This window comes from Macaca thibetana, chromosome 10 (genome assembly GCF_024542745.1).
Source record: "Macaca thibetana thibetana isolate TM-01 chromosome 10, ASM2454274v1, whole genome shotgun sequence".
Classification (NCBI taxonomy): Eukaryota; Metazoa; Chordata; class Mammalia; order Primates; family Cercopithecidae; genus Macaca; species Macaca thibetana.
This window is the reverse complement of record NC_065587.1, coordinates 17,493,323-17,505,921: the sequence shown is the minus strand read 5'-3', so window position 1 is coordinate 17,505,921 and position 12,599 is coordinate 17,493,323. Positions and strand designations below refer to the sequence as shown.

Sequence of the window (12,599 nt, the reverse complement as noted above, 5' to 3'; positions counted from 1 at the left end):
ACTAAATGCAAATGTTTGAGAACTCTAATGAAGAAACATGAATTCATGAAACTACTAATCAAGCTCAAGCAGAACAAAAATAAACTGCATGAGATTAAGTAACTGATAATGTTTTTGACTTTTATTTAAAACACGGTTAGTTCTTCACTTAAATGTTTTGTTTTCCAGATTGAAGGAAATTTTCTTCCCTAAGCTATCTATAGCACACAACAATTTGGTACACTATACATTTGTGAACAAGGTAGAAGCATTTCCTTTTTCTTCCAATTTTATCTCTCCAAAGTTTGGAGAGTTTTTGTGAGTATTCTTATTTTTATGGCAATATGGTTATTTGTACAAGTTCAATAACATTTGCTCTCTCCACTTGCCACAGTGGCTCATGTCTGTAAGCCAGGTGGGCAGATCACTTGAGGCCAGGAGTTTGAGACCAGCCTGGCATACATGGTGAAACCCTGTCTCTGCTAAAAATACAAAAAAAAAAAAAATTAGCTGGGTGAGGTGGCACATGCCTGTAAAGCCCAGCTACTCAGGAGGCTGAGGCATGAGAATCACGTGAACCCGGGAGGTGAAGATTGCAATGAGCCAAGATTGCACCACTGCACTCTGGCCTGGGTGACAGAGTGAGACTCCATTAAAAAAAAAAAAAAATTACCCTCTCTTTATAGCAGGATACAATGGAAACAATTTGTTATATTATCAAGGCTTTGACTGAAATGTCATATCCGAGAATATGTATAAACTGCCTGACTTCTAGGGTTCTCAGCCTTATAGTAAATGAATAAAAATTATCAATTCCTGGCAGGTCCAGGAATCTTAGGACTGTAAGTATAACCTAAAGTCTGTCTTGGGTTATCTTATTAACCTCAAGAAGTTTTTATTTATGTTTATTATTTATTTTTTTGAGACATGGTTTCTCTTTGTCACCCATGCTGGAGTACAGTGGCACAATCACAGCTCACTGTAACCTCAAACTTCTGGGTTAAAGCAATTCTCCCACCTCAACCTCCCCAGTAGCTAGAACTACAGGCACTTGCCACCAGCTTAGCTTCAAAAGGTTTTTAGATCTGAGATTACTCTGTGGTCAAATCACTATTCTTGCAGGCAATATTTGATAAAAACTAAATTTATTTTAGAAACAAATTTGTCTTACTCTATTTTTGGAAAAGTCAATATCACCGTAGGAAGAAAAAGTTATGTTTCTTTTCTTTTTTTTCTTCCAGAAATATTTTAATAAAAATTGATCATTTCCAAGAAACACTCACTGCATGCCCATCAATAAAAGAGAACCACAACAAAATAGAAAATTTACCATATGGCTATGATTTAAAGAAAAAAATGCAGACATGAGTTATGTTGCTAAAGAAAAGCTAGAATACAACTGTTATTAGATGATAGCTGTGTGCACTGTTTTCAAGTTATTTGCCTATAGAGCAATTTGCTATTTGTTATTTGCCTATAGAACTCTTCTAAATTTCTACAATCCTACTTTCTTCCATGCAGTTACCAAAAATGGCAATTTCTGTGTTTTGGAAGCCCTATAAGCTGAAACTAGATGAATTTTAAGAAATAAGTCTCATGCCTGATGTCTGGGCCACACAAAGTTCACTAAACTGCCCGATGCCATTACCAGAGACATTCAAACTGCAAACCATGATGAGAGTTGATTGTTTCCATGCTGTAGATAGCTTTTTGCAAGATGTCAGAACAAGACTCTATGTCATAATGATATAATAATACCCACCTTTCTCACTTGGTAGGTTAATGGTCATTTTGTTTATTTAGTTGGTTGTCTTTAAAGCCTAGGTTTATTGCTCAAAGTCCCTATGCAAATTGTTCTTGTCACATCACTATTAATTTTACTTTGCATTTTCTTCTTTAATTTTGTATCTGTTACTTGTTCAAGTTTTTTATAGAAGTACAAATCCTAACAGTATAATGCTAACCCAGCACTTTGAGATGGTAACATAGGCCTATGGAACAGACAAAATTGAACTTAATTACAGACTCCAAGTAGACAGCCAGGGAGCACCCCGCTTAAACTTCCTCAAGCTTAAACTTAAGCTCAAATGTGGTTAAAAAGGTTTTGACATTGACTCCTAGCTGCCATTCATTCTCTCCAATATGAAACAAGACCAGAAACCTGGGAGAGGTCCATCCTGGCACTGAAAGACATGAAAACCTAACTAAAGGATGATTGATCAGTGACACTTTTGGAGAAACATCTTGATCAAAAGGGTGAAATGTGAATGTTGCCAAAATAAAAATGGAGTCATTTGTGTTAACAAAACCCTGACAAACAGAACCAGGAAGGCCACGGAGACAGGCTTTTCATCCATAAGTGTCTGGTAACGAGAATGATCACAAAAGACTCCGTGAAAACCACAATCTTGCACAAATGCCATTGTAACTTTACACACACAAAATAAAAACTTCGGCAGGCATGTCTGCCCAGCAACTGCCTGTCCAGTCTTGGACTGGTGTCAACTTTGTTACTGATCCTTTGGCCAAAGATAATTATCTCCAATTATAAAAGCCTCTTCATTTTTCCTTTAAAAACCTTTCTCTTCCTTTACCTCCCTGGGTATGCACATAGTTTGCTATGGCATGTATATTCCCATTGCAATGCACTATTCCAGAATAAATATAATTTTCTTTTAGAGAGAATCTCTTCGCTATTAAGGCTGACAATACTTTAGAAGTTTTTTGCAGAAAATTCTCTTTGTTATCTTATGCTTGAAAGATTATTCTTATACGTATACAACCTGTTATTGTTTCTTGGCATACTGCCTCATTTCCAATTTTCTCTATTATCTCCTTCTGATAGTCCAATGAGACATATCCCAATTTCTTTGCTTCTTTCTCAGTTTTTCTATCTCTTTTTCATTCTGTGTTGAATTTTGGGTAATTTCTTATACCTCTTCCAGTTCACTAATTCTCTCTTCAACTGTGTTTAAGCTATTGCTTAACATATCCATTTAATTTAAATAATTATATCTTTCACTTCTAAAAATACTATTTAATCCAAAAGGGCTATTCATTTTTTTGAGAATCTACTATTCCTTCATCCTACTTTCAGTATTCATTTTTTATTCCTACATGTAAGTAAAAATACTTATGTTTTATATCTGATAAGTCCAATATTTGCAGTCTTTCAGATTTAACTCCAGTCTTCAGTTTTTGCACTTTCTCAGGGTAGCCTAATTCCTTATGCGTTTTGTGATTCCTAACTGAGAACCTTGCTTTCCTTGTAACTTCCCCTAAAAAATTTTGAAGACTTGTTTTTAAGAATATTCTTCTAGATCAGATTTATGTTAGTTTCTGCCAGGTACCTGGCAAATTTTTTACTTTTTTCTTTCCATTTTTGCTCCCACACATGTAATTTCAGCCCCCGAAATAATATAGGCATAGGCTTAAAATAAAATCTCAAAGGAAACATTTCCCCCTTATTCTACCTAAAACCAAGGATGAAACAGACAACAACCTCTACTGTCTTCTTCTACACTCTGAGTTTTATTAACTGTTTATCCACCGAGGATAATACTCTTTGTGGATCCTGATTTTATGTGAGGCCTTTATGTGAGGTCTTTCTTCCTGTGGGCCTAAGGTCCTATGTATAGTATGTCAACAGAATAATTCTATGTTTTGCCTGTTGGCCTACTGTCCCTCTGTAACCCATGATAGCATTCCCTTGTTTGCACTATAAATTATACAGTTACCTATTGAGAAAAACCACTGTTTTTCTATACCCTCACATAGAAGACTTCTGATGCTGGATATTGTGGGGTTATTTTCCTACAATGACCAGTTCTCCAACACTAGCTGGGTCCCCATACTTTAATACAACAGTGACACTACCTCCTTGAAAAAGCATCAGACGCTATGGGTTAGTGGCTTAGTCCCATGAGGTGGCCCACTTCAGATGCCAGTTGCAAGTCCCGGCCTTCTGTCCTCTGACAGATTTGCTGTAAATCAAGGATTCCTATGATCCCCTCCTTGGGTTCCATAATTTACTAGAATGGCTCCTGAAACTCTGGAAAACACTTACATTTACCAGTTTATTATCAGTAATGGAACCTGGGAACAGTCAGAGAGAAGAGGTACATAGGGCAAAGTATGGGGGTGTGGGGTGAGGGGGGTATGGAGCTTCCATGCCCTCTCTGGGCACATCACCCTCCAGCAACAATAGTGTTCACCAAACCAGAAGTTCACCAAATCTTGTTATTAAAAAGAATTTAAAGAGCTTGATTTCTAGCACAACCTCCTGCCTCTCGCCTGGAAAGGCGAGCTACAACAATATTGGAGGGAAGAGCTTCATGGACAAACCTGTTAATTAAGATATAAGTTATATTTATGAAAATTTGAAAACAACTAAGGTCAAGGGAGTGGCTAGGTGATAGTCTATTAACTATTGGATACAATGTTCATTAACACCATGTGGCTGACCCAGAAAATGCTTATGATATGAAACAAATGAAAAGCAGAAAACCACATTTAACATGCATTATGACTACAAATAAGACATAATACCCACATGGGACATGGATCAGAAGCCAAGTAGAAAAGACTAATTTATTAGAAAAGCCAGCTTTGCAATCCTTTTTCCTTTTTAGAACTTGCAATGGATATAAACTTTATATGAAACAAACTCTTTAAGGATGCATGTATCTAAATTCTCCGTGATACAACCTGAGAGGCAAATGCCCTTGCTGTCAGACAGGCCTGTGTTGAAATCTTTGTTCTGTATGAATAGTTCTGTGAATAGTTGTGGTCAATTCTCTACTCTTTCCACTGTAGGGAGGGAATTCTGACACATTCCTTAACTCACACTCCTTACTCAAAGTAATCATACGGGATCAGCCACATGGTTACTTTGGCCAATGAGGGATATTAGCAACCATGACTCAGAGTTGCCTCCTGTGTATTAAGGCTTCCTCTGCCACCTCTGCTTCACCATGAGAAGACACCACACTGGCCTGCTGAAGGGACAGAGGACACACTAGAGGACAGCCAAGTTGCCCCAGTCACCAGCTGTCCCATCTGAAGCAGACCACAGATACTCTGTTAAAGTAGTAAAAAAATGAACCATCCAACCAGCCTATAAACTCATCAACTATATAAATGGTTGCTGATTTAGGCCACTATCAGAAAGCTTGTTATGCAGCATTATCTATAGCAGTAGATGACTAATACACCCTGTCTTCTTCCTCTTTCTATAGCCAGGTCCATCCACAGTGTTTGGTACCTACAGAGTGGTGATGAAGGCTTTTTCTGTCATTGTCCCCCCTCTGTGAGGAAGAATGAGACATTTATGCTTGCATCTCCCCCACTCACACACCCACACCTGTCACAGCACTTGTCCTTTTTTAAATACCTACTTCTTTGCACATTTCTGTCCTCCTCCAAGCCATACATGAGTTGGAAGCAGGTTAGTTATTCACATCCACATCTACAGCACCTGGCAGAGCAGGCCTTCAATAAATGTTTTTGCTTGAGTTGAATGAATAGATTTGGGGAGCTGACATGAACCAAAAGAGCCAGCAGCAGATGGTAAGAATAATAACCACACAAGCTGGTTCTTATGCCAGGAGGCTTTAGGCTTTCCAGAAAGCCCAAATAAGGGTGGAAAAAACCCAACACCCCACAAAGATGAAAAGCATACTCGTTCTGGTCTCCTGTGCCCTTATCTCTCTCACCACATCGCACATAAATCTCCTAGCCATCCATGCCCCTGAGAGGTCCCCTCAGCCCACCTCACCCTACCTCCGGGGATGTGCCTGTGTTGACCCTACCTTTAGATCAGACACGTCTCTGTAACACTGCTCGGAGCGGGTGTGGTCCGACAGCTGCACATTCCAGAAGCAGGGGAGCTGGTACACAAGGAAGGGGTTTTGTTTGATGACGGCATTGAAAATATCCTGGGGGATGAAAGCCAAAGACACAGTCAAGACAATCGGATGGTCCAGCTGTCCATTCTGGCTGTCAAGGCACTGCATCCCCTGTGATAGGGCTTCTCTTGAACCGCCTGCTCTGAACACAGGCTGGCTCGCACTGTGGGGCATCTCTCTTGCCTGTTATCTCTAGGAACCAAGCAATAATGTTTGGATAGAGACTGGGGAATGCCCCAGGCTGACTGGAAGCTCCAGAGTCCTGCTGGTCTCATAAAGCCCTATCCAGTGAGCTCACACGTGCAGACATGTGGTGTCTTCCCTACCCTTGCTGGCATATGAAAAATGAAGTCTCCTTCCCCTCTGGCCTCCTAGGCAGGAGCCCTGTGTTATCCATCCTGAGCCTCCTGGAGAGGAAACTGCATGATGACAAGTGGCCCCACTCATTCAGGGACTGAGACAAATTACAGATCCTCCCTCTCAGCAGTGCTTCCTGGGGCCTGCGGTGGACTCAGTGATGGATGCTCCTTGGATTTCTGCAGGCCATGGTGCCCAGGATATGCATTCTCCGTTTCAAAATCCAACTCTGACTTGTCTAGGGAGGTTTTACCTTTTCTGGGCTCTTTTCCAAGCTCTTGCACCAGGCCATACTTATTAACTAGCTGCTGACAGGTGGCGCCGGGAGGTGAATTATGGGCCTTCGTGGCAGAAGATGGCTGAATAAACTATCCTCACTGGACACGGGCACACAATTGCTAGCTTTGGGGGACATGCTCAAGTCACGGTGACCCGACTTGAAATATGACGCTGGTGGACGATTTCCCCCTCAGGTTTAAAACAGCTACCTGGGTATTATTTTTTTCTTAAACTCATTCATTATACTCTATCTCATGTTTGAAAAAGGAAATCAGTTTCTAGCTGCTTGGGAAATACTGAATAATAATGCTTTAAAAAATAGTAAAGTAATCATGCAGGGTTTCTTGTTTCCTCCGTATTATGAAACGTTGCAGGCATTCGACGAACCAGGAAATTGCACTTGGAACAAAAACATGCAGAGTGAGCTGGCTCTTTGGATGAAAAGGAAAGGGTGAAATGCAGAAAACTCAGAGAAATCATCTTCGTGCCTGAAGACAGCTATCAGTGCCACAGGAAGATGAAAATTTAAATGAGTGATTCTGGTAGACTCAAAGTCAAAGACTGGAGCCCTCTGACTTTCCTAGGACATCAACATGAGGAATGGGTTTTTACAAAATGAGTATTTGTTGGCTGGGTGCAGCCAACAATCCCAGCCTGTAATCCCAGCACTTTGGGAGGCCGAGGCGGGTGGATCATCTGAGGTCAGGAGTTCGAAACCAGCCTGGCCAACGTGGAGAAACCCTGTCTCTACTAAAAGTATAAAAATTAGCCTGGTGTGGTGCCGCACGCCTGTAATCCCAGCTACTTGGGAGGCTGAGGCAGGAGAATTGCTTGAACCCACGAGGTGGAGGTTGCTGTGCGCTGAGATTGCACCACTGCATCCCAGCCTGGGTGACAGAGCGAGACTCCATCTCAAAAATAAAATAAAATAATAAAAATAAATAAAAATGAATATTTGCTAACAGTTTGGTGGAGTTTCTGAGGCTGCCTGCATAGCAAGGTGGTTTCCTGGCAGTTTATCCTTTCTATTTAAGTGCATTTCCCTTGAGTAAAGGGACACTAGTGCAGCATCTAAGTCAAAGGCTTAGATTAAAGGTTAGACTTGGGACTGGGCACGGTGGCTCACGCCTGTAATCCCAGCACTTTGGGAGGCCGAGGCGGGCAGATCACGAGGTCAGGAGATCGAGACCATCCTGGCTAACACGGTGAAACCCCGTCTCTACTAAAAATACAAAAAAAAAAAAAAAAAAAAAAAAAAAAATGCCGGGCGTGGTGGCAGTTGCCTGTAGTCCCAGCCACTCGGGAGGCTGAGGCAGGAGAATGGCATGAACCTGGGACACGGAGCTTGTTGTGAGCCGAAATCGTGCCACTGCTCTCCAGCCTGGGCGACAGAGCAAGACTTCATCTCAAAAAAAAAAAAAAAAAAAAAAAACAGTTAGATTCTATTTGCCAGCAAGGCAAGTGAAATCTTGCCTGGGAAATACGCTGTGGCATTCTGGGGTCCCAGAGAGCAGGCCCTATGCACTCCACCTGGCGATGAAGAGGGCATCAACATCTCCTTATAAGTCTGCATCGGTAGACTCTAAGCTCTATGAGGGCAAGTGTTGCATCCTTCGTCTATCTCTGTCATCCTTTTTCTGAACTTGGCTCCTGGTGTACACAGTACTCAGTGCGAGTCTGCTGAACGAACAAATGAATGAACAAAGGGAAGGCACTAAAGAGTTGAGCTGCTGTCTTAGACTGGCAAGGATAAGGCAGCTGTATCAGAGCATACAGGGTCACACAATACATAGAAAACCATTCAGACCGATTGACTTTTAAGTTTCCTTGAGAAACAGCACCAGCGCACTCAGGAATACCTGCACCTTCGGACCTGGCCACTCACCTGGTCAGCTAAGGATGTAGACAGCATGCCCATGAGCTCCCTCTCTGCGGTCAGCCTCCACATCTGCTCCCATTTCATCTTCCGCAGCTTATCCAGAAGTAACAGGATCACCCCTGGGCCACAGCACAGGATAAAAGAGAAAATTAAAACATAAGAAAGTAAGGTGGAGAGCTAGGCACGCCTACTCACAGCACAGCCACAGTCTCTCGGGGATGACTGTCTTATGCAGACAAGAGGCCTATGCACTGTTGCAGATGAATCTTCCCTCTAAAAATTCTTCCAGTGAGGCTCCACAGTATGGGGCACCTGTTTTGGAGATGAATATGCCTGGGTTCAAGCCCAGGACCTACCAGTTACTTGATAGAGACGTGAAGCCATCTCTCTGGGACCTCCTCATTGTATGGAGACCGGTCATGCAGGCCTCAAAGGACTGTTGTAAGGAGTAAGTGAGGAGGGCAGGGAGAGCCTAGCATTGTCTGGAGATGGGCAGTGGTGGTGGCCGCACAACAGTGTGAATGGACTTCATGCCACTCAACTGTATGTGTAAACATGGTTAACATGGTAAACTTATGTATATTACACCACAATAATGAAAAAAAGATTCTAGCTCTGCACTGGATACAGAGCACATTCTTTATAGCTATTAGGTTCTCCTGTGTTTTTCCCCAGAGATATGACCACCTACTAGGTTGAGCTGATAGGTGGAATTTGTACGACGTATACCATTTATCCATACACACAAAAAGCAGCTCCTCTGTGACTTTATTCTGGGTATGGCTTTGCCAATTTGCTTGCTGATTACTGACAAGCCACATGGGCCTGTCTCAGTCTTCCTGATTTCAAGGGGGTCTTTTTGGTCCACCCACGCCGGGTCTTTAAGGTGAGCTCCAGAAGCCTGTAAGCTCATAAGAAATGAATAATAAGAGGCGGTTCCTCTTTCTTGATATCTTTTCTTGGTTACTTTCTGTGGGAAGGACCTGGGTGAATGGAGGGTTGTTTAGGGAGGGAAATTCCCATTGTTGATACCCTTTTGTATTTTTTAAAACGCTAAAACAACAGCGGGGTGCAGTGGTGGCTCTCGCCTATAAACCCAGCACTTTGGGAGGGGAGGAGGGTGGATCACCTGAGGTCAGATTAGCCCGGCCAACTTGGTGAAACCCTGTCTCTACTAAAAATACAAAATTAGCTGGGTGTGGTGGTGCATGCCTGTGATCCCAGCTACTTGGGAGGCTGAGGCAGGAGAATCGCTTGAACCTGGGAGGCGGAGATTGCAGTGAGCTGAGATCGTGCCACTGAATTCCACCAGCCTGGGTGACAGAGCAGGACTTCATCTCAAAAAAAAAAAGAAAAAAAAAGCTAAAACAGCTAAATGTATTATTCAGGCAAAAAATAAATACATCAGTTAAAATCTAAAAAAGAAAAATACATTTAGGCTTAGCTGAATGGCTGAGAAGCAACTATCTACCATCAGGTCAGTTAGAGCAAGCAGAAAAAGCCCAGAGCATAGAACACAAAAAGCCAAGAGAATTTCCCTGCAGGCCACTGCAGTCAATTTGGTGGGGGGAACTGTAGCATGGGCCCCCAAATCAGTCCTCTTCAGGATGCTTAGCTCAGCAGAATGGTCAGTCGGGAAGACTCAAGGCAGTTGAAATATGATCTTAGTTGAAACCTAGTACCTGCATTTCCAAGACTCAAGGAAAGAAACTGATTTCCCCAAATCACATACACATGTCAACTCTAAGCCTTTTTACTTATTCCAGTGGCACATATTTGGAGAAGAGACATATTCACCATTTAGTGAAAGGTGGTTGGCCAGGTAGAGTTGAAAAAAAAGAACAGTGTCTATATGGTTATGGGAAGAATGGGCTAATAATAAACAGAGATCTGAACTTGTAAGTCTGATGGACAAATTATATCTGCTGCATAGGTCCTTTGTGCTTTATTAGGTTTACATGACATACCGTTTCCCCTAATGCTCCCCCAGATCTCTATAAGATAGACTTTGATGTCCTTATTTTATAGGTGAGGAAACTGAGGGGGCTACATCACATACTTGTGAATTCACAGTTCAAAAGTAGCTATGTCAGATTCAAACTCGGATCTGCCTGATTCCAAAGCCAGGGCTTCTTCCACTCAACCACATAGACTACAGCTCCAGCAATGTCACTTTGGGACCATGGGACTCAGGTCAAGACTTGTCTTTCGTTGACTCTCCGTTTCTACGAGTGTTGAGTGAGAAAAATGCTACTTGCCCTGCACAGCTCAGAAAACTGTCATGTGCTCTTGTGGTAGGCTGGTAATGTTTAACCATCAGCTCTCTGGGGGAAGAAAAGGGCCAGATTTGTAGCATTTGCCAATTGTCAAGGTGTAAACACTCCCGTCATGGCTAATTTCAAGCTAGCAATGTGATGTCACTGAACACTGAGTTGGGGAGGAAGGTACACAGTGGAAATTGTTCACCATAAATGTCTTATCTGATTGTTTTACTCAGATAAACAATGGGGAGAGGGGTAGAAAGAAAAGAAACATTTAGAAAGTTACAAACCAAGAGAATATAGTTATGTAAGTCACTGGTGACTAAGAAAATATATTCCAGTCAAAAATACGAATGAAGCTGGGCATGGTGGCTCACACCTGTGATCCCAGCACTTTGGGAGGCCAAGTCGGGTAGATCACTTGAGGTCAGGAGTTCAAGACCAGCCTGGCCAACATGGTGAAACCCTGTCTCTACTAAAAATACAACAAAATTTGCAGGCATTGTGGTGTGTGCTTGTAATCGCAGCTACTCAGGAGGCTGAGGCAGGAGAATTGCTTGAACCCAGGAGGCAGAGGGTGCAGTGAACCGAGATTGCGCCACTGTACTCCAGCCTGGGTAACAGAGCAAGACTCCATCTCAAAAAAAGAAAAAAAAAAAAAAAAAAAAAAAGGGCGGGCGGGCGTGGTGGCTCACGCCTGTAATCCCAGCACTTTGAGAGGCCAAGGTACGTGGATCACTTGAAGTCAGGAGTCCAAGACCAGCCCTGCCAACATGGCGAAACCCCATCTCTACTAAAAATACAAAAAAACTAGCCGGGTATGGTGGCACACGCCTGTAGTCCCAGCTACTCGTGAGGCCGAGGAATAAGAATAGCTTGAACCCAGGAGATGGAGGATGCAGTGAGCTGAGATTGCACCACTGTCCTCCAGTGTGGGTAACAGAGTGAGACTCTGTCTCAAGAAAAAAAAAAGAAAGAGAATTTCATTAATCTTATTACAAAAATGAATTATAATTAGGTTGGATAGATGCTCCAATGTATTAAAAAAATGAGGGGGGATGGTGGGAAGCTAGAAACAAGCATGAAATACATTAATGCACATTTTGAAGCCTCTAGAGAGGTCCAGGATAAATCTATGAGTCTCTGGAGACCAAGCTGAGAACTGATGCTTTTAAATGGTGTGAGACTTGGCAAGTCCTAAGTGGCAGATGTGATTTGCCAGGTTGCTTGAAAAGTATCCTGTCTAAAAAACAGATGACTGAATGCAGAAATGCAGGATCATTCTCCCTGTTAGCCAGTCTTTTCTTTTGTGTGACTTTAATTTTTAAGATTATGAACTACTTCAAAATAACAGGAAAGCACAGAAACTAATATAATGAATACCCACCACCTAGATATAATGGATTCTATAATACATTGCCACGTTTACTATTAAAAAATTAAAGCATTACAGATAAATCTAAAGTTCATCTCATTCTATCTTCTCTCTTCCTCAAAGGCAGACAGTATTCTGAGGGATCTGTGTTTTATTTCTAGGCTTGTTTTTACATTTTTATCCTCTATGCATATAATAACAACACATGGTATTTTTAGTGTGTTTTGGATTGCGTATTTCCTCTTCTAACTTGCCTTTTCACCCACTGTTACGTCTTTAAGATTTAACCACGTTAGTATTTCCTATGTAGTTTAGTCACTGTAACCATATCATCCATTTTATACATATACCACAATTTATTTATCCATTCCTCTCCTGAAGCACATTTTGGTTGTTTACTATGTTTTTGCCGTTATAAACAATGCTGCAATAAATATCCTAATCTGGACTGATGTCTCGAGAGCTTAGCTAGGTACAGCTTCCAAAGGTGGACCGGGATTGCTGTGTTGAAGGCGCTCCTTGTCTGGAGACATCTTCAACTACTCAGTCTTCCTTTTCTCTTA

At 41.9% G+C, this 12,599-nt stretch overlaps 1 protein-coding gene across 4 annotated transcripts in view; it reads right to left on the bottom strand.

Moving 5' to 3' along the window:
- Nucleotides 1-12,599, bottom strand: part of LARGE1 (LARGE xylosyl- and glucuronyltransferase 1) — a 633,432-nt gene that overhangs the window by 98,204 nt on the left and 522,629 nt on the right. For all 4 annotated transcript variants that reach the window (XM_050745851.1, XM_050745855.1, XM_050745853.1 and 1 more), the window contains exons 8-9: nt 8,407-8,519; nt 5,790-5,915 (exon numbers count right to left, since the gene is read on the bottom strand). In XM_050745851.1, the coding sequence (XP_050601808.1) occupies nt 5,790-5,915; nt 8,407-8,519 (239 nt within the window). The remainder of the gene's footprint in view (nt 1-5,789; nt 5,916-8,406; nt 8,520-12,599) is intronic.